This window comes from Diachasmimorpha longicaudata, chromosome 7 (genome assembly GCF_034640455.1).
Source record: "Diachasmimorpha longicaudata isolate KC_UGA_2023 chromosome 7, iyDiaLong2, whole genome shotgun sequence".
Lineage (NCBI taxonomy): Eukaryota > Metazoa > Arthropoda > Insecta > Hymenoptera > Braconidae > Diachasmimorpha > Diachasmimorpha longicaudata.
This window is the reverse complement of record NC_087231.1, coordinates 2,849,382-2,876,912: the sequence shown is the minus strand read 5'-3', so window position 1 is coordinate 2,876,912 and position 27,531 is coordinate 2,849,382. Positions and strand designations below refer to the sequence as shown.

Sequence of the window (27,531 nt, the reverse complement as noted above, 5' to 3'; positions counted from 1 at the left end):
CTTCATTTTCATATTGAAATCTGTCATAAAGCGATGCAAACTGGTTGATTTAGGGGTCAAATTAAGGATAATTTGATGTATTAGCCTCTCAACAGAACTTTTCGCTAAAAGTAGAGTAAAAACTCGGAAATTTCCATATTTAAGACAAATAAATGGGAAATTGTCAAAGCGTGATTTACTAAAATCCACGAATAATCGCTCATAACATTTGTCTTAACCGATGGAATGAACAGTATAGGGTATTAATTCAATCGATGAGCTCTTGAAACTGCCATATAGTATATCCCCACCGGTCGAGTCGAAGATCTCAATAACTAGCTTAAACTACCATTTTTTAAGTGACCTTCAATAACTCCACGGAAATTCAATGAAATTACATTTATCATACACCATTTCGAAGAATTATTATCACACTCCCAAATGGTGTATACCAATCTCTGCAGAATTTACATAAAACTTCCAAAAATCATCAAACTGTCCCCTTCATACGAAACTTTAAAAGTACTTTTTCGACTAAAACTCTCATAAGTCAACGAAAGATGATCAGAATTGGGCACGTTAGCTGTCATTTTGAAACTTGTTCAATGAAGCTTCCCAACCGATACACCACATACACGTTTCATACCCACAGGGACATGGATTTGAGCCGGGAATCCACGAAAAAACCTTTAGATACGAACACGAATCGTACATAGTACGATATTTCTCTCCGTCTGGTAGGAAAAATTTAGATTGAAAAATGACTAGTTGTAGAATGAGAATATCGAATTGAAGGACATACTGCTGGATTCTCGATATTTCCACTTGAAGTTCGCGGTATGTGTATTGAACCAGGAATTCGATATATTTCCACTCTCCTCGTTCTGATCGACATCGTTGGAAATTTTGATTTTTTCATTCCTCAATGATGCATTCCATGGGCAATGAGTATCCACGTTACCGCAGACAATTTTCAGTCTGTCTCCTGACGGTGTTTGCACCTTTTTGACACTTTGATCTGCACCGGATCTGCAATTTTCCGCCTCAGTACCAGTAACAGGCACAAATAAATAATTTTTGAACGACGAATCCAGTGAATTATCCAGGGCAAAACTTGGATTTTCATATCCTCCATCGCAATGCCATGTTTGTTTATTATCAACAACATTCTCATCATCCTCAAATCCATAAAATCTGTATGTATTGCTCTTCTCATATCTATCCTTTTTTCTAATATCATTCGTTGATAGTGTCAATTTACGTGTGAGATCCTCAGTGATGACACTAGCGATTGAATCAATATTTTCACCAACGCTCGACAAATAATCCTGAGAGCTTTGCATACTATCACCGATTGAATTGTATGACTCAAGCACTTCACAACGATTACGTATCTTTGATATTAATTTGACTGATGCACGAAACGACCTTGACCTTTTTAAACTAGATATTCCACTACTACTGGATACACGTCGTTTCATTACCCTCTCCATCTTTGGGCTCTTAATTGCACTTCTTCGAAATCTCATTTGGATTTTATTTATGATTTTCTCTGTACCACCGTTAGTTCTTACGGCAATTATAATTAATTGCTCTTTCTAAATTTATTTCTTTTTCTCCCTATTCCTTGTCTTTTCATCTTCCTCCTCATCTACCCCCAGTTATTTTTCTGCTTGATAGGAAAATTTTCCTCACATACATTGATTTTATTGGTTTCAAGGCACTTTAGTACTCGTTGTTTTTTTTTAATTAAGACAATTACGCGAATAGTGTTTTCAATTATCCCATAGACATTTTTGAAGGAACTATGTTTGGAATGCTGAGAATAGCGTCGCAACGCCACAAAACTACGGTACCACTGAACTAGACGTATCTGTCGTTAGAATACCCACGCAAAGAGGCACATAATAACTACTCGTCCTGACGCCATGTGCCCTCGACCGTACAGAACCCCAACATCTGCCTCCTCTCTCTCCCCACCAGTAATTTTTCAAACTTGGGGACCCCGCTCGGTCCCCGAGTTCACTGTTTGCCCCCCCGCCGGAACAAACCCAACCAAACCCCTGGCAAATACAAAATTCCTGACTTGAGGATCGTTGACGGCTTTTCAACCAAAATTCACCGTTTTTATTGGAAACGGGCTAATTTTAAATGAGTTGAAACTGGCAAATGAGTGGAATAATTAATTATTTTTGTTTGGATGCTCGGAAAGGCACATCTGTTTCGACCCCTCAGAGGAACTAACTAAGTGGAGAAAAGGGGTACAACACCCTGAACCTGATGACTCACATTAACAAATGTCCACTCATGCGATTGTGTTTAGACACAAGAAAACAGAGCATACACAACATACTCTAAACTTCTCAGAATTTTCACTTATAAAAATGTTTTTGATCTGAAGTGGGATCGGGACAAACAGAGAAATATAAATTCTATAAATACTTATTTAGGTCAATAGAACATTAATTTTTGTTAAATATTTTTCCGATGGAAACTCCAATAGTTTTTAAAATTTTCGATGGGATTGACACGAAAAAATAAAACTTTTGGAATTTTACAGGGGGAATGATCGGTATGAACCAACTGTTGCTAGTGAGGCCCTGCGTTACACTCAACTCTAGATAGCAAAATGAGTCCCTCCTACCTTTTCTTTTCAAATGGCTTTTAAAACTTGAGCCATTGTTGGAATTCCGAGGATAATCGGAAGGTCCCGGGTTCGACTCCTGCTTTAGACTATTCATTTTTTCCGTAAAATTATGTCGTAAAAAAATCTGGTTCCTTCCCTACTTTATCCACAATCCTATCCAAAGATTTCCTGTCCGGTCTCAATATGTGGACCGCTACATAAATATCCCGTCTTCTAGGTAAAAACTCCCACCGTGGATACTGGTCTGAGGGTGCACGTTAATAGGAAAAATGTTTCGGATATATTTTTAAGAACAATTTCAACCGGATATTTTTCCAAGATAGGTTGACGCGGATATTACGGCATGGAACGGTTGACCCTCCCCGGTCACCAGATGTATTTGGGAAAACTCGCCCTGAGAAAGTCCCACGAGGACTTTTCTCTTTTCTCCAACACGAAGGAAGGCCCCATACCAATAAAACAATAAATGTTTTCTAAATATAAAAACTTGAAAAGAGTGAATTCCCCACCCGGGAAACCCCAAAGTCATAACACATTTTTTTTTCTCACCCCACCGTTTTTTCAAAATCCAATAATACAAGGTGATGGACTAACGAACGTGAGAAAAGATGGCATTTTTATGTTGTATTGTGGTAACTTGCGATAAAACAGAAAAGGAAAACCGCGTACTTTTATCAACGTGAAATTCAACATCCTCCCATTGTTGTCTCGTTACCAACTTTCTATACTTTTCTTTTCTCGTAATTTCGTTAAATTTCAGTATTTAATTTTCACCAGCGTAAAGACTCACCCTTTTACGTATATTCACAATTGAATTGTATCACTCAAAAAGTTCAGATCAACCACTACTAATTTGTTCTCACCGTCAATAACGTTGGTATTTTAATTAAAATAACATTCAACTTTCATGATGGAAAATGAATTGTCTTGTAGTGCGGCTTAGCGGGCAGCTAAACTCTTTTTGAACGACCGTACAAAACGACAGCAGTTGGATACCCATTTCCCCTCCTGCACCCGGTTTTCGTTTTTCCTCCCCCACCCCATTCCGAAGCACCTGCGTTATGCATCGCATTAATGCAACTGTAAAAAAGAACAGCCTATACTCTCCGTGTTCATTCACGACTCAAATTGTCTACATTTTTTGTCCAGAAAGTTCAACAAACAGGATAAAGTCTCTATACTATATTTCACGATGACAACGAAACGCGAATTATTCGTTTCTCCCTCCAAAGCCTATTTCGTGTTTGTGATATTTACTCGAATGATAAAAGAGAAAAAGGGCTGAGATAGAGATAGCAAAAATTGCACTCATAAAGAGACAATTCTTTTCCTCCCCCTCGTTAAGGCCAATTCACCACTGATGGAACTTGATTTTTTTCTCGTCTCTCGTATTCTTCAACTCATTCCCTCTATTGGAATAAATTCGAGAAGTGTACGGCAAAAAAGGATAGGTCCCTTGATGCTGAATTAATTTAAAAAAATATCCTCAGTACAGAATGTGTTCCATAAATTGCCAAGCACTCAATGACCTATCAAAAGTCATAGAGAATATTCCTTTCCCCGATTCATTTCCTGCGTCAAAATTTCCATGAAAAATGAACTGCGGTAGATTTCTTATGATGAAAAAAACATCAGAAAGAATAACTACACAAGAAAATTTCCTCGTCAAAAATATTCTGCGTCTAAAATTTTCATGACTAAAATAATCTGCAAATCACCATCTACTACACTGCGAAAAAAATTATTTTTGTTAAATATTCACTCACTTGAGAGAAGTATTTATTTTTCAAAAATTATCTTTCTTGAATTAAATAATTGCCAGAGGAGTTTAATTAGCTTTCAATTATGACAATCTTATTGCTCTTGAGTATGACTATGTTTTTGTCAATGATTTTTCTAAATTTCTGATTTTCTAGAGGGAAAATTTTTGGGAAATTTATTAATGCTCATAATTATTGAAGTACCTCACTCAAGGTTATTGCTAACATGATCATTGTCTAGCACAATTTAATTAAAACAATTCGAACCTAATGAGCATTGCTATTGTAATTACTTGATTGAGACCATATAATGTTGAAAAAATAAATACTTCTCTGAAGACAATGAAGATTTGGCAAAAACTATTCTTTTCTTAGTACGGTTTTCTTGCTACGGTATTATCAACACAAATTAATAAAAAAAAAATACTAGAAAATTCATTATTATCTTTGTCAGTTAATGTGGTATGTAGCTTACCAGTACATTTGGTCTTATTGTATTTAATATACCTTCAAGTTATAGTCTTCTTCTCTGAGTGCAAGTGATACACAAAATTATCAACGTCAGTTGTTCGTCCCTTTTAGCAGATTTAATGAGTTTCAATGGCATGATGGTGAGTTTATCGGCCGACTGCTCAGACATCAACTGAAGGCGCGTCACACAATATTCTTAAAAAAACTCGACTAGAATAACGACAATTACCAAAGCAAAATATAAATAATCGAGTCCACCAACGATCAATATCATGCTGCCTCTCTCCCTCGGTATATCACCCGAATTTTCGTCATTACAAATTGCTGACAAAAATTTTGCAAAAGAATTTCTCTTGGGAATCCAGCCACAGAGGAATTCCGGTGATGAGAATTTTCTTGCAGAAGAATATTTTGAGAGAGAAATTGTTGAAAGGATATTATTGCATGGAAATCATGTCACGGAAATTTTGACGCGGAAAACAAGTCGAGTCAGCAAATAATTCATGAGGATTCGTAACAGGAGCTGTTATATTACAATTATATCGAAAATATTGACTATTGCTAATCATTTAATAGTCTCCTTGGGTTGACATTCAACACAAAAGCAATAGTAAAACAGGTGTCTGATGCACACCTTCATTACCGTGGAGACGCTCAAATCACCCTCGAGTTCACTCAATTGCCCCATTCAGCCTGTCATTATCACCACGAGACACTGTGCATTATCAATTGTCACTGTCACCACAGACGAAAAAATTATATTCTGAATATTAATATCGAGGGTGAATAAGTTAAATGAGACCAGTAGAATAAAGAAGGCGAGGCGAAGCGTTGTAAGTTCACTGGTAACTAAGAACCAGTCTGATCGTCCACTTGTGGGCAGAGGCAGACAGGAGTGGACGAGAGGGGCCCGAATGGGCCCGGAATGGCCCGAGTCCATCGTACCCATCCCTACCATTTCAACCTGTTCAGTATCGCCTCGTCGCGTGTATCAAAGAGATCGAACATTCGTTACGTTTCCATATCAATTGCACATATGTCCACAATTTCACTGTCTCCCTTATGTTCATTCGTGTATTTCATGTACCGTAGGAAAGAGAAATGAGACAGTTTCATGTCCCCGGGGATTACTCGATAATGGAATGAGTGTCGATACATTTTTCATGTTTCAATGCATAAGTCAATAGCAGGTGAAATCGATTTTCTAACGAATCTTTCTATTGTTTTTTAATAAAGGGAACAATTCGCGGAGATAAATATATTTGCATTAAGGGATTATTACCGATATCTTTTCTATTGGATTATCGATAGGGATTGTCTCAGTAATATAAGAACGATTTAACTATTAACTTCAATTATTTATTATCGCCCGCAGAAGGTATATCTTTCTGGTACGATGTCTCCAGACAGATCAACTGACTCTTGTGACCAAAGATTTCACACTCTAGACGCATTTGACAAAAGGCCCTTGTTCATTCATTTCTTTCTGTTTCTTATCTGGTTTTATTTATTAAAACCATTCTAAACATTTCGGTACTGTTAGGAGAAAAACTATAAAAACTATAACATATTGAGATGGACTGGAAACAGCCATACGATTCATTTTTGTCCATAAATATCAAGCATTCTCAATATTCTCGGTTTTTGTTTTATTTTTGCTACGGAAGGGGAGCATTGTAATCGGTCATTTTTTAAATTCCTTAATTTTCATCGGGAGTTGTGTGGAATGGTCTGAAATGCAACAATACGAAATTTTGCAGCAACCACAGAAGATGACAAATCATTAAGGAGACTATTTTCAAAGTTATCTATGAGGACAGCCCAAAAAATAATTACTACAATGGTATATAGGGTAATTCGGTTTGAATAACTGACCAACTTTGCTAATCGATTAGAATCCATCCTGTAATTGAACCTTGTCAGTGACTTACCGATAGATAAATATGTTAGTTTTATAGAAATTATGGAAATTTTTGCACTACAATCAGTTACATTCCGTTTCTCATGCGCTAGGATGACGGTCGAATTGATAACCTACGAATATACCGTTAATTCAAATTTTGCTTCAACTACAATAAACTACATATCATGTTGACTTAGACTATCATGTGTCCGATGATCCATCGATTAATTCTGTTCTCAAAATGTTACAAAAATCGTTTGAAGAGTAACGGCTCGAGAACAAATAAAAAAAATTCTATTACAATCACCACTCCGTCATTGTACTTCGAATATATAATCGAGTTATCCAGACAAAGGTCAAAGTGGCGTGCCAACTTCACAAAGCTAATTTGAAGGTCATGTTTGTATGTACCCCCGCCCCTCTCTGCCACTTTTCGGAAGTCAACTTTTAGAAAAATGAATAATAAGTTGATTGAAAAAAATCAGAAAAATCTGAAATTTTCGCAGATCGTATGTCTTAATGAGGGATTATTCTGTACAAGGACAGATTGATCGGTTGAATAATATGAATTTAGAGCAAATATGATTTGTTTTCCAATGGTTTTCCATGAATATCTCCAAAACTAATGAACCGATTTATTTTCATTTTTTTTTTCAAAATATTCCTCCCGATGCTCCCTATGTAGATCAATCAAAAATATACGAGTTCTCACGAAAATTCTCAGATATTTGCGATTTTTCGTTCTTTCGAAATTCTTGTTCGCCTTCTAGCATTCGCAAATATTGAGATATCAAGTTGAACTTTGGAGAAAACGTACCTCTTAAAATTTTTTAATACAAAATACCCGTAATTAATCAAAAACTACTCCCTTTCTGGGTAAAGATGTTTTATTTTTGACACCAGAAGACTTTTTCGATAAAGATTATGAAAAAAGTGTATACTGTGACGTACTTTTTAGTCAATATTATCAAATATGTGAAAACTCTATCGTTTTGTTGATAATTTCAACCCCACTTTCCCTAGAAAGGTTCCTGATGGCAAAATGCAATCGTTTCATCCCAAACTAGGGCAATTTTTACGCAACATTTCCCTGCATGGAAAATCCAAATAAAGTGAAAATTGGACTGAATTTCAATCTTTTTTGTCATTAACAAAACATGATTATTCTTTTGACAAGTGAGTGCTCGCGTCAGCACCGGAAAATCGATTCTGTGAATAATAAATAATTGTTGAAATTAAATTGGATATTTGCTATAAAATACTTAATTACATTTGTCTTCAGTGACATGTGTTTACATCTGTTAGTAATGGGAATTGATTCGACAGAATTCCCCTGTGCACTAATCGCATTAGTTAAGCTCTATCAACAAAGTCATTTATTCAGGAAATAATGTTGAAAGTTGTTGTCATTATAATAATAATGACGGGTGTAAATTTGACGTGGGGATTGTTGAATATTTTGGATGATGGTTCATTAGTGAGGCAAAGTTTTCAACGGAAATGCCGCCGGTTAGTTGTACATTAATTCCCGGTTGTAGAATCTCGGAATCCTTTTCAATGAAAGTATCATGACGGTTAAGTTGAAGGTAAGATCCTTAGTCACTAATTAATTCTGCTGCAAAGGAGTTGAGAGTAAAAGATCAGTCTGGAATTCTGAAAAGTTGAACTGTTTATTCTGCGACTGTTTCTCAAGTCAGTGGCGGGATTCAGATATGATAAAATAGTTATTAGGATTTTTTATCATTTGAGTCATCAGGTAGCTCTTTTTTGCCTACCGTTGTCATGAAGGTCGTGACAAAACATGGAAGTCGACGCCCCGAGGTAACGCCGAGGGGTGCCAATGGCACGAGTGGAAAATTCCCGTCTCACGTGCGATGAACAATAGTCTTTGATGGTGATGTTACGTTTAGCGAGTGGCTGAAGTGTAGTTTTTCCGTTACAAGTAAATCAATACAACTTTTCATTTACTTTTAGATAAATAGACGATTGTTTCAAAGGAAATTAAAGGGAACTTTGATGGAACCAAGTGACGTCGCAGGCTGAATATTCATCTGAGTAATTCTGTTACAAAATTGATCGAGCTCATAGTGATTATTTTAATTCTTTTAAATTATAATATATTCATTCAATTTATTCTAATTTTTTTTGTAGATATTGTCGGTGCCTCAACTTATTTCCGGTGGGAAAAATTCCGTGATTTAATTTCCATGAAATAATGTCCTTTCAATAGTTGGTCAATTAAAAAATTCCTAAGAGAAAAATTCCTTTAGAAAATTTTTGACATTTTTAAATGACAAAAATTTGGGAAATAGGCACCACATGATTGATTATTCGTGGACTCAAGTGTTTATATTGTACTTGGATAATTGTCGTTATTGTATTTGAGTGTATTTAAGAATATTGTTTAACGCGATTATTTAGATTTCATTGATTTAAGGAATTTTACGTCGGAGAAAAACAGAATATGGATAAGGCTGAGGGAAAGACACTGGGACTCGTTCTTTTTTTTACAGTTTTTGGAAAAGTGGCACGACAAGTGCCAGGTGTTTTCTACTCCATTTAGATTGTGACTCGAGATGGTTACGACTTGCTGTTTATTTTATGTGAAGTGTGAAAATTTATGGCATTGAAAAATTGTAAAAGTGTGACTGCACAGCGAGCATTTTTCTATAAAAATTCTGGTACGACGACTGGAAAAGATCGCAATTCCTCGGTTGTGAACAAATCTAAATCTGTTGATTTAACTTTCTCGAGATTTCGGGTAGAATTTCTGGGGATTTCTGGAAAATTTTTACGGAAGTGCGGCGAAAATTCAGACTGAACTTCATAAAAATCTTCGTGACAGCAGTTAAATTTTTTTTCTAGCCAATATTTTGCGTCTTTTTTCTTGCCCTAACGCTCAAATTTTTCTTGGGAAGTTAATGAACTAAAATGTCGTTAATTTCAAAAAAATTACAAGAAAAATTCACTCAATAGAAAAAATTTACGTATAAAAAAATGCAAGAAAAAGGGACCAAATGTCCATTTATTTGAGAGAAGTATTTATTTTTTCAAAATTATATTTCCTCGTTTGGATTTGACCTCGAACGAACTTACTTAACGATTATTCATTTTATCTAAATTTATAATTTTCTAGGGGGAAAAAATTTGATAAATTTTTCATATTCATAATTGTTTAAAAAGTTCTCTCAAGATTATAATCAGCATGATCATGCCCAATAGAATCTAATTCAAACGATTAAAATTCCATTAAGATGGTCTGATAAAGGCACGATTAGAGGAATATAGTATTAAAAAAATAGAGAATAACTAAAGAAATAGAATTAGAGGAAAAGAATTTCCGCTTTAACCCACCCACGAATCAAATACTTTTCTAATTAAATGGATATTTGGGGCCAATAATTTTTCCCCATTGTAACACAGCAACGAGAGGGAACAGTTGTGCATATTGAAATGCCCCGTACACAGCCCGAGGAATTTTCCTACAAATTTTATCCCGATCATTGATCCGCACAAAAGCTATTGAAAATTTTTCGACAATTTCGTATTGCTCGTTCGCATTATTCCACCATCTGAATATAAAATCAGAAATACAATATCGACATTATACCCAATTAAACACATTTATTAACTGGAATTTCATTCACTTTTGCAGATAATATTCCATTCAAAGTTGGTATGAATCTCGATAAAAATAATGCAAACACTATCAAAATCAAATTCGATCAATTTAATAAAAACAATACCTCAACTCCCCCCTAAACCGTCAAACGAGACTATTGATTGATTGATTGATTGATATCCAGATATGGGAATAATTCATTGAATACCACTCATTCTTCAAAATTATGGATTATTATCCTCAATGGAAAAATAATCCAAAAGTCTTGCATTATTTTCCCAGACATTTAATGCATTGATTGCCATAAAATAAAATTATAAGAAAGTAATTGATACTTTCAGACCACTCGTAGTATTAGTGCTAATTATTTCCTCAATCGTAATTTCGACCAATGGCAGTAGCACTCGGGTTCGCGTGGCCCCTTTACATCAGTTTCATTTCATTAATTCACCCGGCCAAGGGTGGATTTCAAACGGATAACTCCACAGTCGGCTATCAATTGTTTCCTCCTTCTCGACAAACTAGCGAACGAGCGCTTCACGCCAATCACTGGCTTCATTTATACGATGTTCTTTTATTTCATTTTCTTTCCGTTTCCCTCTTCGGAATTCGATTAATTCAGTATAAACCATTTCTACTGAAGCATTCAAGAAAGAAGAATTATGTGAAAGATCAGTGAAATGAAATAATCAAAAGAAACACACAGACGATTACAAAATAAATAAATAAATACAAACACACAAAAAAAACATCCAGAGAGAGGAGAAATAGCCCAGAAATAATCGATCTGGATAAAATCATGGATCGAAAGAATTCTTAAAATTGGCGCCAGTGCTTTATCTTCTTTATCGACCTCTCCAGTCCCTAGATTAGTTTCCAAGGGCATCACCACAGCGGTGGTGCGCGTGATATATTTTATATTTCATGTGCAGATGTGCCGGCCTATGTCACTCTATTTACGACTGGTGTTGAGAATACGTTCGATCAGGCGACAATTTATAAAATAAATACAATATAAATTGAACACAGAGGCTGGGGAGGATGTGAAGCAAAGAAAACTTTTGTAACATCAAGGAAATAAATAATAATAATAATAATAAATTAAACATGACTGACGGCAGTGGTCGTGCGGTTAGAGTCCTGAATTAGTATGTCACTGTCGGGGTTCGATTCCCAGTGAGGGTCACAATTTGTAGCGCTCTAATCTCACAGTTTCACTACCGAGTGATGGTCTCGTCAAAGGGACGACTGTACAGGTGCAGCTAATTCTCTCAGGGTGAGATTTTTCCTCGTCCTCCGGCGGATATAGTACTAGCGGCGGGATGAAAACAAATGGTAAAAACCGGAGACGGTATGCAAAGAGAAAATAATTGCAAAAATATAAATTGCATAATGGAACCCTTGATTCCGCTCGTGGAACACCACTAATGGAACACTTTTGGTTCTTGGGGTAAACGTCACCGGATTCCAAGGACAATAGGTCATGAAAAAATTAATAGCTAATTTAACGAAATTTAATTGCTCCAAACTATGGGCTAGGAACAAATGAGCAGATGCTGCTGACCAGTAGTACATCGAAGAGATATGTAAATATTTAAATTGTTGCAATTGTGCACCGATAATTTTGAACACACTGACAGGTTTAACTCACAAAGACTAGAACACATTGACAAGTTTTCCGAGTAGTGCGCCTTTACTTTTCTAATAGAAATTTTATAGTGCGGTGTCGCAAGGCAGGTCGTTTGGTTCAATGTCGCAGAATTTCGATCAATTTTTATTACCGTGGTACCAAGAAATTCATGGATCGAAAATTATCAAGTGCACCACATCTCAAACTAAGAAAAAAATCTTAGAAAAGTCAAGAGTTTTCCAACTATCAAGTTTTTTTTAATAAAAAAAAAAATTATATCTCATTGAGAGTATGACTTACAGAATTAAATGAGTCATTGAAATTTATGTTAACATGCTTCAGTTTCCGTGGAGTGGTCTAATTAAATTTAATTTACGTTCTATTGACTGACTGGGGCTGAAGTAATTTTGAAAAACCCCGACAATTCTCACGGACCTTTTTTTTGATACAAAACACGCGAATTTCTATAAAAATCGTTCGTAGTTTTTACGGTATCCATTAGTAAAGCAAATCTCCGAATGAAAATATCTATTCCATTCTTCATTTCCACAACTCTCCGAATAAAATCGAGGTACGCGGTAGCGTATCGGCCATCAGGTACACGTTTCATACGCGAAAGATCGCCGAAAGTAACCAAGTATCTATACACCACACAACTTCCCCTTCCACTACCTCCAGTCCATTTTTCTTAGTTAATAAACTTACGCGATAATTTAGATGAAAACTGGCCTTAGTTATCGTCTATTCCATTTCTGATTTCTAAATAATTTTTATCTGAATCATCAGTGAATTATAATAATGTCACGTAAAAGTTCCTGATCGAGTCCTTAATTGGTGAATGACCTGCGAATGACCATTCGTCATTTTTCCTGAATATTTCATACGAGAAGTGGCAAACGAGATAATTTACTTCTAACTATGGCCCAGTATTTGATGAATATCTCAAAATCTAAAGGAGATACTAAAATTTTGATTAGAACCTTTTTTGGGGGCCAAATTAACAGCTACAACAAATGTTATAACAAAAAGTTTGCTAACTTTTTTAGATTCCGAGATATTGCTTAAAAACTCAACCCAGAGATAAGTCAACTCATCTCGTTTTACTGCTTCACTACTGATTTCTCCTCGCATTCGTCAAATTTTTCTGTAAAACCTGGCACATCCATTCGGCTTTGTAAAACTTATAAAAAGTCCATGATTCATTTTCCCATACGAGTGGTATTTGCGGTATTTTTCCGCTCGTATTGCGTTCGATCAGAGGGCTGTATCTTGTGTAAGGGGAGGGAAAAATGAAAAAGGGAGTTACATCGAAATATTGAAACACGTACAGAGAGCAGTTGGAAATATCTGGAGCCGCCGGAAAATGGTCGAAATAAATCAGTATTGATGGTCTCAAATGGGAAACCCAAATGGCAAAAAAAGCTACAAACGGAATATTAATTTGATGTTCGCTATCGAATTCCAGTTACAAACGCCAATGCTAGGATTTTCTGTGGGATTCCTTTCAATATCTTCTCAAGTTTTCCCGAGATTTCAAACTACTGTTGGCGTATTAATCGTAGGGCACACACCCCAATCATGATAAAATCCTGAAACTTTTCTAGACCATAATCATAAAACCCTGGGACTTCCCCAGACTGTCATAAAACTAGGTGGAATTACTCGCCCCCTGTAGAACAACTCTAATCTCTTGTGTTACCAAACAATCCTATGCTCACATACAATCATACCAGATTTTCCCTCTTGCCATAGCCAAACAACTGTTGGGAAGATGAAAGCAAGGATATTTTCAATTGCCATTTGTATTGTACGATCGATTATACAGGGTGTCCCAAAATCCAACGTTCAAACTAAAGCTGAAAGTTGGGCGGTGAATTCTGAATCGAAAAGTCCTCTGGAACTTTTCGATCGGTCGCAGACTTTCCAGGCCATTCAAAGTTGAAGTTGCGCCAATCAGGAGCGTGGAATGACCGGACGCCTATCGGTGAGTGATATGCAAGAGTGTTGGTGTTATCCCCACCATATGATCCTGCTCCTCTCAGACGGGCAAAAATAAACGATTGCGTTTTTGGGTCGAAAGATTTGAGTAAACGAGAGAGGAAGGAGAGGGAGAAATGTGATTTTTTCTGCGGTAATTTCTTTCCTCCCTTCCGTGACCGCGTTTTCCGAACGAAAAACAGTCGTTCATTTCACCCGCCTGAGGAGAGTAGAGCCGTAGGGTGGGGGTAACACCAATGCTCTTGTATTCCAGCCACGGATGAACGTCCGTCCATCTCGGGGTCTTGATTGGCCCAACTTCAAGAGTGAATTATTTGAAAAGGGTTCTTGCGATCCAGAAGTTCTAGAGGACTTTTCAATTTATAATTATTCCCTTGACGATTCTGTTCAGTTTGGAGGTTGGATTTTGGGACACCCTGTATATATTTCGTCTATTTTAATTTCTACCAATTACATTAGCAGAATGCTTCCGAATGGACTCGGCAAAATTTATCCTTCTCATAAACTATGACATTAATAAACGAATGACACATGAATAATATATTAATGATATTGGGCTAGTATTTCGATATGTTAGTGTAACCTAATAACTAGAATTACTATCCGTTGATTCAGATGTTTGTCCCGACTTTCAGCCGCATTAAACTATCCAAAAGTAAATTACCCGATATGACACCTTTTGAAACGGCGGTAGTTTAAAAAAATTCCATGTTTTTAAAGAGGTACGTGATTTCCTCAAAGAGAAGTCTCGTGGACAGTCCGGAAAATTTTAACACTCAATTTTGTTCTGTTTTAAACGAAATACTTTTGAAAACATGTTCTTCTCGGTATAACATAAGCAACTTGAAATTTAAAATTTCACGAAAATAATGTTTTCGTTAGTAAGCAAAAGCTCATGACAGAACAAAGAGAATTATTCAGTAAAAACTACGGAATATTCACATATAATACCACAAGTGGTTCAAAATTATCGCATATTTCCCGATAGATTCGTTGCAAACAAATGAAGGAGTCAAGTTTTTCAGGCTAAAAAATCACGAGTGCGAAGCACGAGTGATTTTTCCTAAAAAACTTGACGACTTCATTTGTATGCAGGGAACCTAGAGGGAAATATTCTATAATTTTGAAGCTCGAGTGGTATTCAGGGGATTATTTTTCCTATCCAAATTTCGGCCAAGAGAATTGTGCCATGACATGAAAAGAGGTTTATTTGGTTAAGTGTCGTTTGTTTACCAAAATATTCAAAAAATTATCGCTGATATTCGAGGTAGGCTATACAAAATATCAACAAATGGTGCAATTCTATTGGCTGAAATTTGGGTGGGAAAAATAATCAGTGGTAATACCCCAAGACCTTCAAAATTATCGGATATTTCCCGAGAGTTTCGTTGCGTAGCAACGAGAGGGATAAGGTTCGCAGGTTAAAAAACCCGAGCGCGAAGCGCGAGGGTTTTTCTGCGAATCTTATCCCGATCGGTGCTACGCAGGGAAACTGGAGGGAAATATCCGATTAATTTTGAAGGTCGAGGGGTATTTGGCTGGATTATTTTTTTCATTCCAATTTCAAACAATTAAATGTGTGGCATTTCACGTCATATAATATGGTTTTTCAGTCGTAGTTGTGGCTTCTCCAGCGTATATTGTCTGTCTGCACAAAATGCAGAGAATTGTTTCCAAATTGTGGCTTTTGTCTTCACTGTATTATTAGGAACATTGTTTTTAATTTTCCGATCAATAATCTCCAAGGATTCTCCTCCAAATCTGCTCATGTCGAGGTAAAGTCTTTGAATTTGATTTTTTGTAATGACAGTTTTGGGGTTTGAAACGCGTACAAATTGTTTATCGGATATTTTCATTGCTTAGCAACAAACAGGGAAATATCCGAAAAATATCCGAAGTAAAACTCTCTTACTTGTACCACGTGACGGGAAATGCCACCATTTGATTGGTTGAAATTGGGATGAAAAAAATAATCAGGAAAAATTCCGTAATCGTTCCGTAAAATTTTCTACAACTGCACTTCGCTCTGGAATTACGAAAAAATACGTAATTTTTATTGAATATTTCTCTCCGTGTATTCGTAGTCATTTTTCAAGTACTAAAAACCCTTCGAATAAAACGAGAATGTGTTTGAAATTCAAATTACACAATTATACATCTCAATTTATTTTTGCGATTGAAGCAAATTTTTATTCTTCTACTTTCTCTATCTCATATCACGTTAAATAAAGCTCCAACAATAAACTAAACTCACTTTTTTTATCTAATCGATTCTGAGTGCAATGTAATACGCAATCTAACAGAAACATGTGTCACGCAATAAATATTTATTGAAGTGTTTTTTTTATGAGCTCCCCTTGCTATTAGGGGTCGTCCCTGTAAGGCCAGAATCAGTAAATAAGAAATGAATAAATAATTGTCGGGGAGTACTGCTAATTAAACTAACGTCTATATTTAAAAAATGGTTAATTCCTTAGTCCGTTGGCCTGGCACACGACATTGGAAAATTAACTTTGAATCTCTGTAATGCTTCCATTCAGAAGTAATAACTACAGAGGACAAGCAGAACAGCCGCGCGCTGTAAAGAATCTCTTTCTCTCTGAATCTCCCAATAAAATATCTCGAAGCTACGGAATTTCGCTTTCCTTCAGGAAATTGCAAACAACTAGAGCAAGATATTTTATGAACCCTTCAAGATTGATATCGAATTATTTAAGAATTATGGAATATCTCTGCTGCTCCATTATCGTGTACGATAATTTTATGAACGTGATTGATTATTTATAGCTTCGATAAATAACATTTCCCATTATTCCGGAGAATCGCAGTTCCTTCTTTCTGATAAATGACCTGAGCTTCCATTTAAACCCACTTTGTTACGAGAAAAGGTCTGTTTGTTAGTAGAATTGAGCATAAATATTAAAAAATTAAAATGTTGTGTCTCCTACAAAGAACGGAAAATTGGATTTGCTGGATTTTTCATGAAATAAATAGAGAACAAAAATCAATCTTATTCTCTTCTGAGTGTTTCCTTTTGTAAAAAGGACATACACCTCAAATCTCGAATCGAATCGAACATATCGAAATTCCGTAACACTTATTCGTGATTGGTAGATACATTCACAGCGGCAAAATTTGAATTTCACAAGTACACAAGTATCAAGTAAATCAAGTCAAAGGATGAGTTAATTAGTAGAAAATAAAAACTTAGTTAGAAAATGGAAATGAAACAAGTTACTCATCAAATGTAAATATCTATATCTTATCGAAACTCCTGTATTTTCCAAGTCGTCTTACAACTTCAAGACATTTAAAATTTTGCACGTTGCCTACAAGTGGGAAATAGATCAGCTGTGAATATATCAGCAATTTTTAAAAATCCATGTTTACGAAATGATGACGTGTTCAAAGTCATACGCGATTACTTCAGGATCATTTTGGTATAATGATTTTGAATTTCAACATTGCATTGACTTGTTATATCCCTATAATTCAACTGCTCTACTCATACAGTAGTTAAAATAAGGTGCGCTCACCGCAAATGTGACTTAAATAAAAAATATCACAACAATTAAGATTAACCAAATCGCGCACGGTGGCGCGCGACTATGTCTCGTATATTTAAATTGAAAAACATTTTTATGCTCTGGAATTCTGAGAAGTGTGACGTATGGTGTTTAGGTTTGATTTTAAGTATGTAGATAAAGTGGAGTGAATAGGATTTTTTGAGAGCATGTGACTAAAAGATCCAGGGTGTTGTTTCCCTTTGTAGATCTAGATAGTTCCTCTAAGGGATCGGTACAGACCCAGGTGGGGATTAACAACTGGCCCAGGCCAGATAAATCTAGGCATCATCATGGCTTGGGTGACAGCCCTGGATACAGCCTGGTCCAAGCTTAGTAAGCACAAGCTTGGGTACCAATCCTGAGCCTAGACAGGGCCAGATCTGGTATCCAAGGGTCATATTTAGCAGTCTTGGATATAGACTGGCAGCACCATCGGCGCAAGCTAGGGCCAGCCTGGATGAGCCAAGGCCTGGAAATCAAGACTGTCACAAGCCTGGGCCGATCGTCAAGGCTTGGCGCTTCCTACCTGGGGAGCGGATGTCTTCCAAGCACAATTATTTGAGTTACATATTGACTTTTGACTTTATTATTGTTAGACGGTCCTAACCAGAGGTGCAATCAGCCTCTCGGCCATTTTACAGCCTGCCTTTGAGTTACATAATAAAGAAAGAAAATAGTTTAAATTACTTACAGAATTATTATTTCTAATAAGCCATTTCCAATGGGATTAAAATTATCTTGAAAAGCGCGACCATTTTATGATAAGACCGGTAATGGCGGTGCGAAATTGGAATCTCTCCATTAAAAAAAAGAGGAAAGTTTTTAGTACCTGAAAACCACTGGTTTATGTATGTATATGTAATATATAATATACATATATATCTTACACCGCCGCCACCGCCGTTGTATGTATTATTATTAAGGTATATGATACCTTTGTTAAATAAACCGGTGATACAAAACATTAAGGAATAATAGTGATTCGAGAATAGGTGTTTTATATGTGGAGAGCACAATTAAATGACCTCACACTATTTTCGTTTGGTATTGTTTTATTTTCAAGAAAATATTAGGACGTATATTAACATTTAAAAATGCCCGTTGCAGTAATTCCGCGTGGGGCTGCGATAATGTTTTTTAGGAATATGCCCAAGCAGTGAATCTGCTTGGATCAAGACTTAAATGAAGTGGATCGGTCACTTCGTCTTTTTATAATTTTAATTGACCCTGTCTCAAGCGGAGCGGTCGCTTCGGGGTTGCAGTGCGCACTGACTATTTTTCGACTTCTCTATCTTAGTTATAATTTTGTAAAGTGGAGGGAGCGTGTGTGTGTACAATGTTTGGTGAAAACAAAAAAGGCCTGTTTCTTATATTTTACATCTATCGTCTCTCTCTAAAGTGTAAGTGGATATATGACTATGCCATCGAGTCTTAAAGCAATAAAATTTCTCCAAAGGTTAACTACGCCAGAGTCAGGTTGCAGCTTTATGACTAGTCCCTTATTGTAATGTTTATAAATTCCTATGGATACATTTTGTGGGTCTGTGCACCACGTGTGACAAAAAAAAACTTGAATATAATGGGTCCTTATTTTCTAAACGATACTGGAGAATAATATACTAATTCTTCTATTCGAATAATTCTACCGAACAATAGGTAATTGGAGAATCTATGATCGAGTGAAGCCCCCATTAGATCAAATCATGATCTTGTGTTTGTGTTTGGAATCCTCAGAATCAACTACTGAACGATACAGTCCAATCATGCAATCGACTGGAAATGTCGACATACCTATTCCGTCTCGGCAGTGGATGGTTTGATTGAGTGATTACACAATACCGAGTAATTAGTTACATTTATGGACTGCATTTTTGATTGAATAACTGGTAAATTTGTAAGTTAGTGTGAAAAGGCCCTGAGGTTAAAAGAAATTATAAAAAATTGATCATCCGTTGATTACTTGTTTATTGTGGAAATTTTCCGCCAATTTTTTCGTTCTCATGTGAAGGAAAATAATGACAATCAAGTTGTAAGAACATGACGGCATACATCGCCGCGCTCGCTCGCTTTTCATACTTCGAGGTTGGGGTGCGACTCGTAGGGGGTTGGAGTGGGTGTGACGCACTGGGAGTTCAACCAACAACTTCCAGATTAATCCCTTCGTTCTTCATTCAGCGGAATTGAAAATTAAAAAAAAATTCAAATACTGAGAGAATTCTGGTTCGAATAATTCAGAAATTTCTAATCCATTTCCGACTTTATACTTAGGGATGGAGAGGAATATTTAATAACAAGAGCAAACTTTTCATTAAAAAAAACGGATTTGATCCAGTCAATTTTGACGTATTCCACATAATCATTTTAGGATAAAAATAAAATACCTCTGAAACTAATTATTCAATTAAGCTCATTTTCAATACCATCTGTCGTAGTGATAAAAAGAAGATCTTGTTGGGATTTCACTTTAATAGTTTGATTTTTGCGCGGGTGAGAGGGTGAACAACAATTTTTTTCAAAAACAGAAAAATGTTCACTTTCAAATTTTTGATGGATTCCAATAGATCCAATCCTAACGAAAAAGATAAACACATAAAAAGTTGAATACCTTGCTTAGTTGTGGAGATATTTCGAAAGAATATATTTATAAACAAATAACGATTTCTCAAAAAAAGCTTGACCGATTGAGCTGAATCTAAATCCAGAGTTAGCCTCGACTCTTACCTACTATTTGATGAAATTTCAATTTTCAAAAAATTGTTCTACCCGTCCATTTTTTTTCTGAACTAAAAAATACCTGAACAGCAGAACCACGCACAGAAATTTTCAAAAAAAATTTGTGTTGTTACATTACAGGCCATCTTACACTGTCTCTGAGCAAAGTTAGATTTTTTGGGCCGGGATGGGAAGATTGTAATGTTGTCATTGGGTAGCAAAAATTACAGCACTTAATTGAACTTCATTATAAAAGTTATAAAGACTACAGTTAGAACTTCACGTGACAGAACCGCAATTTTTCACAGAGAATTCAAATAAAAATTATCCGAAGCTTCGAAAAAATTCCGTACGATTTTCCTCCACTAGATGTCGCCCCAGAATTACGGGAAAGACGTCATTTTTATTCAACATTTGTCTGCGTGTGGTATCGCATACGAATTACCTCACAAAGAGATAAAACCCTGAGGTAAAGAAAAACGACAAACGTTTCTTGCACCCATTTTCTTTGATTTTAAATGGTATTCCTGGAATGGTATTTCGGTTCACGTTCGCTCACGGAATGTCACGTAATTTTGATTCTTTAGATTTCTCCCTTCGTGTGGGGCGCTTTCATGGAATCTCCAGTACAGCATTCGCACGAAGAATCGTGAAAGATCGAAATTCTACGAGGATTTCCTTTGAAAATTGACAGGACAAATGAATTGGCATTGTAGGTGACAAAAAATTCTACGAGTGACTTTTTGGTTGACTCTGATCCCCCAACGAACGAAAGATTTTGTATGCGTTAGGCTTAATGGGGCAAAATGGGCCTTGGGGCAACACAGACCGTTCAATTTTTTTCGCACGCTTCGGATGCGTACAATTCCATTTCTCACACATAGAAAATCGACTTTTGTTTACTTAACAATAAAAAAACCGTCGATTTTTTCAAAAATTCAATAGAAATCTCAGGTGTCCTAAGACTTCTAAAAAAACATTTGGACTTTCCCCAAAAAATCGAGAGCCGTCCAGATGGTTTGGAAATAATTTCGAATTTTTCGAAAATAATTCATCAAATTACTCTTGTACTATACAGGGTGTCCCAGAATTGCACGTCCAGACTTTCAACTTAAGTTGGGGGTGAAATTCTGGATCGAAAAGTCCTGAGCGACTTTTTGATCAGACGCACCCTCTTCGACTTACTCAGGGTTGAAGTTGGACGAATCAGGGGTGTGGAATACCCGGTCGCACGACGGTGAGGAAAACGTTCGAGTGTGGTGGTGTCCCCACCATACGGTACTACTCCCCTGCGGCGGCAGAAATAGATGACTGGCGTCGGTGGGTAAGAGGAAGAGGAGAGAAATGAAAAAAATGAACACCCAAAAAAAAAAAATCATCAGCGATTGATCATTTTTCTTCTCCTTCGCTGAAAGAAAAAATGAAAATCTCATACAGGGCCAATGGGGCTTTAGAAAATTAAATCGCCGGGTTTTTTTTTCCAGCGCTGTTTTTTTCTCCTTTTCGATTAGATTAAGAGATTTAATGGGCCTCAATTGATGGGGAATTTATTCCTCCATCGAATGCCCTTGGTTTCATCCCTTGGCATTAATTAGAGGAGAAGTAAATAATTTTTATGTAGCGGGCGGGTGTTAATTTTTTTCATTCCCCTCCCCTTCCTCTTACCCGCTGCCGCCTGTCATCTCTTTCTGCCACCGCAGGGGAGTAGTACGGTATGGTGGGGACACCACCACACTCGTATGTTTTCCTCACCGTCGTGCGACCGGGTATTCCACGCCCCTGATTCGTCCAACTTCAACCCTGAATAATTTGAAGAGGGTGCGTCTGATCAAAAAGGCGCTCAGGACTTTTCGATCCAGAATTTCACCCCCAACTTAAGTTTAAAGTCTGGACGTGCAATTCTGGGACACCCTGTATATATAATACTATTACTCTGAATAAATTTTGGTCCACGTGCATTATTCAGTGAAGACAAGAGGAGACCATCGACATATCCCCGAAAAGAAAGACATCTGTCCCTGGAAAAAAATCGGCTGTTTAGCCCTGCAGTCTATTTTCCCCTGCCCTACCCCACTCTATTTATTGATTACTCCTTCAAATCCAATTTACTCATCGATAGTCCTCCTACGTTATTATTTTATTCCAATTTCTATCAGTATTCTTCACCAAATAGAGGTTCTACGGTCACGAAAGCGCGAAACCTTTTTCAAATGTTCAATTAAAAATAATTGCATCTACTCTTATTTCCACTTAAGCCAAGCACATCACTAACACCATTGTAAAGTTTCCTCTCCACACCGTGATCATATTGGATCGTTTGCAACCGCTGTGATCTTTACAATTTTCAATTAAAAATTTGCAAAGCAGGTGATATATTTATTCTCAATAATTAATTTCAACCCAGTACATCCAAAACTTGAAATTGCCAAAAAATTTTCTCAAGTTATAAATAAAAATGACTTTGTCTTCATATTTAAAAATATCAAGTACAAAAATAATAATAATAATAATAATAATAATAATAATAGTTATTATTATTACCGCATTTCATTGCATGAATTGTACGACTTAATTTTTTCATCATTAAAATTTTAAAATCCCATTTCTAATATTTTCGTCTCAATCCAAAATAAAAATCAAAATGCACAGTAACTTTTTCGTTATAAATAAATCGATAATAGATAATCCATAAATGGATAATGATCAGAAATAAGACCCGATATTTTCTAGGCAATCAATCGTGTGCTAAGTGGACTCCGCTTCCTAATAATTCATTTGAAATTTTCAGTTTGGGCCTGAGGCCTATTTTGCTTCAATCGCCATTACTATGCACGTTGCTGGGGATGCAAGTGTCTCCAATGAGAGTATCATGAAATTATCGATCCCCCACCCCTGGGATCATTAACTACTCAGAAGTCTATCCTCCCTTCCAATAAATCATCATCAAGTTCAACTAGGGGAAGCTCATTCGTTTTCGTTACAGACTTCTAACAAAAGACAGAAAATACATTGTTCAGGGTCTCTTGATGACGTTTGAGGTTTTGATAAGCATCAATATGGCAATATCATCGTCCCGTGTTTACCCCTAAATTAATCCAATGGCAAACATGGAGAGTTGATGAGTAACAGTGCGCTAATGATCATTCAATGGTAACAATCCAAACTCCGTTAGTCAATTGCATGTGAACGTCCCCTCTTGTGGAGCACTATCAGTTAGCAATATCAGTCATCAGTTATGTGACCGACTATTTAGTGTACACTATTCTTTAGTTTTTCCACTATTCCTCTCCTGAATCACAAATGATTTATGAAATTATGGGACGATGAAATGATGTAAAGTACGGACTAATTATGGTGTAATTTAACTTCATTATTTGGTGATATATTGTTAATTGCTATCTGAACCACGAAATTAATTTGAATATTCATTCGTTTAACTTCTGCATAGAAGTTATGTAATCGATCATTTTTACGATCTTCTAATTTCACTTGGAATTTATATAAAATATTATGAAACTGAAAAATCTGATGTTTTTAAAAAATATGTATGAATTTTCCGTTTTTTTTAGATTTTAACAAAAAAGGAGTAAAGTTGAAGCCGAGAAGACGAAATTTTGTGAAATAATTGGCCTTATTTATGATCAAATTTGCAGTAAATATCAGCTCGACCAGTTCTATAGTTTTTTGCCGATAGCAACCCTCTAAAAAATCCTATAACGAAAAGGACAAACATCGAGACCCTCGATATAAGGTATGAGGTTGTCTAAGGCGGTTAATTTGAATTCAGAACTTATTGAATTATGATTTTTTTTACAATTCAGCGCGCGTTTGGTCGTGTCACCTAAAAAGCTAAATCTGAAGTGAAGACTAAAAATTATCTAAAAAAACCATGCGACTAAACTGAATTTGATTAACGCCAAAATTCTCCCGGTGATACCATCTGTCAAATCAATTCAGAAGATTTTAACTCGACTAGAGATAACGGAACAATAATTGACATTTGGTTTGTTTTTTGACGATTGTTCAGAAAATCCTTGTAGCCACAAACTCTGCCTCCGAACATTTTTCCTCATCAACTAATCCACTGAATGATTTTTTCTTACTCACCAATAACCGCCCGTTGACCCTTAATTCTTCTTCCAATATTGGTGGAGATACTGTGGCGTTCACCACGTACCCGGAGGAGTGGTGTTGTTGTTTGGCTTGGTGTTGGACTTGGACAGGGACTGGCCATTTTTCTGTACGGTTGCGGTGAAAATGGCTCGCACATGAAGTCATATCCGCTGTCTCTGCGTATATCACATAATAATCCGTTTCCACCAAGTGCACTTGACATTGGGCCAGTTGATAAGTAATTCCAGTTGGCGCACGCCAAACTGTCGATCGAAGTGCTCCTTGGTACCGTGAAATGGGGGGAGGGAAAATCCTCGATGGGATTTCCACTGTCATCGCCCTTTCTGCATTGAATTTCCATAATTTTTTCATTATTTTCTTCGGTAATAATAGTAATATTTAACATATAATGTACATGATATACATTTTCAAACAAATTATTTATAACTAAAAAGGAACGGACACCCGACGACTGTCAATACTCAAAAAAAGTAGAGAAAAAAAATTGTTCAAATGATAAATTTGTCATTGAAACGAACTATAAATCAAAAGTCAGTAGATATATTAAAAGAAAATATCAATGAAGAGTAAATGACGGCCACTCGAACTATTCTGGAGGAATGAGAAAATTAAGTTTTTAGGTTCAAAATATTCTGATTGAGAACATGAAGAAGTTGAATGAAACAGAGTATTTCAATTGTTCCGCTTTGAATAGTCATTCAACTTTTCAACGGTATAATCAAAGTTAATCCAGATTGAAATTGGTTCGAGAGAAGGTGAAAATTAATTTTATTTTCCTCCAGGTTTTAACTTTGATTGGAAAAACGAACTTTAATTAATCTCAGGAGTGCTGGCTCAAGAATATGTCCAGAAATATTGATTGATCCACTTTCATATTAATGGTATGTAAATACCCTGAATTAATGAGTACTTTTGGGTGTGTAAAATTATCTCATCAGAAAATCATGTCATAAGTGATAAATACATTGTTGAAATACTGGGAAATCTTTGACCCTTCAAATGAAAGTAAAAATACAATTTGGGGGGACTCTCACTCCACGAGGACAAAACCCAATGAATTCGTAATGAATTTCACTGGAAATGCTTGCGAGGGTAGGGTAAATGGGAGGATCTGATTATATCTTCCGTCGGTGGTAGCTAGACATATACATAATACCATACATCGGAATGAAAGATTCTCATAGTTTCTTCGTCGAGCTGTTTTTTTCGATCCTCGATGAAAATTAGATTCTTTTAGACGATAGGAGAATATAGAGAATGGATTTTCGTGATAGTTTTGAAAAAATCTATGGCAAGGAACGTTGGTGAAATTGAATTGTCAGATTTGCTTTTATATAAGACTCCTTATGGGATTCTCTTTCGAAATGATAATGCTTGAGCTACCAGATTACAGGTATTGGAAAAAAATAAGGGCAAGAGGAAAAAGGAACCAGTGAAACGTTTGAAGTATTTACCCACACGATAGAGGTTTTCAAGTTGATATTTAAAATCCATTCACATTCCACCATTTTATATTACGACATCAAGGACATTATAAGTTTTTTGGTGCCAATTGAAGTGAGTTAATGGTTCAATGGGATACGAAAAAGAAAAAATTGTATTCGACAAAAATTACGACAGATTCTCATGAAAAAATGTGTATATGGAAAATATATATTAATTATTCACACATATATATTATATGCTATACTATATATTATATATTATTGCAGTAAATAGTTTTATTGGTGGGTAGTATTTGAATAAATTCGTAAACCATTTGACTTTTGATGAATATAATTATCCGTGGAAAGTAGTAAGATGTTTAACAAAATAATTATCTGGTAAGAACAACAGGTATATAAATGAATAATATATGGATTAGTTCCGAAAAAATTTTTCGTCACATTATAATAGATTACATAATATATAATATATTATATATTTCTGATTTGAACTTTTAATTTTAAAAAATTAAGTTTCTATTCTCTCCTCTCTTGGATTTTCTATCAGTTTTTTTTTCATACGCTAGACTAAGGCGTACAGAACACCTACCCCAGCCCAATTCCCTCTGGGTGACTCGGTCATGAGACTATTCACGGGACCAGCGCACTGACCACTAGACCAAAACCGTCCCCTATATGAAACATATTTACGGCGAAAAAGGTAATATGTCACATATATGTCACAGAATAATTTTAGGGGATGAACCGGAATAATTTTTCGTTTTTCCGTTGATGAGAGGTTACCGAGAGATAACGGGAAAGGACGAGTACTTGACACCCCCTAGCGACGGGCCTCCAACCAACTACCCCTCAAGGACAGTGAGGGTCAGAGGACAATTGGGCATTCGGGCGTTGACCTGTGAAGCTGAGCACATTTTCCTAATAGACCTTTAGTTATGTGGGGGAAAATTTTTCCGGGTTGTCATGAGAGGTCTTTTCTTAGAGTTGAAACAAAGACGCCACCCTAGCTATCTCATAAACAAGCGTCAGGATACCTTTGGCGTCGCAGGCCCAGATTTTTTGTCTAAACAAAGATGAATGCAGCGTTGTCGATCTCCATGACGGGATGGAGATGGAGGCAGTTCGCCTAGCAACACGACCGAGAGCATAACTGGCAGCCTCCATTGATTATTTATTAAAATTAATAGAATTCTGTTTGCCTACAACTTAACTATTATTTTGTTAATCAACTCTACAATATACGAGCATTATTCCGAAAATAAATAATTATTTAAATGACGTTGTTTCAATACTCCCACACACTTGTAAAATATTTACTACAATCGGTTGTACTTCACACTCGAGAGTGTTTTTTAATGTAAAATATATACTGAATTTTCTACAAAGGACTGCGTCCCTTTTCCGCCATAGAACTGTGTTTGCGTTGTTCTGTCCTTGAGCAAGTTTTCCCTTGTGTCATAGTCTTTAGTCTCCGGAAACGGCCGACTAGTAAAGACGGGCCTTCGTCCTCGTGTTAAAAAATTATATTTTATAAAGTATTTCGCTGCATCAAAGGATTTTTTATTTACTCAACTTCACTCATATTCCAATAAACTGCAGCAATGTGAGTATATCATGTTCAATAACTTATAAATATTGCTGAGCGGATATTTTTGGCTTCACAG

At 36.1% G+C, this 27,531-nt stretch overlaps 1 protein-coding gene and 1 long non-coding RNA gene across 3 annotated transcripts in view; one reads left to right on the top strand and one right to left on the bottom strand.

The window, feature by feature from the left end:
- The window catches only part of LOC135164613 (uncharacterized), a 142,659-nt gene that overhangs the window by 91,629 nt on the left and 23,499 nt on the right, over positions 1–27,531 (top strand). The gene's annotated exons all lie outside the window — the stretch shown is intronic.
- Wake (wide awake) overlaps positions 1–27,531 on the bottom strand; it is a 49,040-nt gene that overhangs the window by 12,616 nt on the left and 8,893 nt on the right. For both annotated transcript variants that reach the window (XM_064125475.1, XM_064125477.1), the window contains exon 6: positions 24,396–24,745. In XM_064125475.1, coding sequence (XP_063981545.1) covers positions 24,396–24,745 — 350 coding nt within the window. The remainder of the gene's footprint in view (positions 1–24,395; positions 24,746–27,531) is intronic.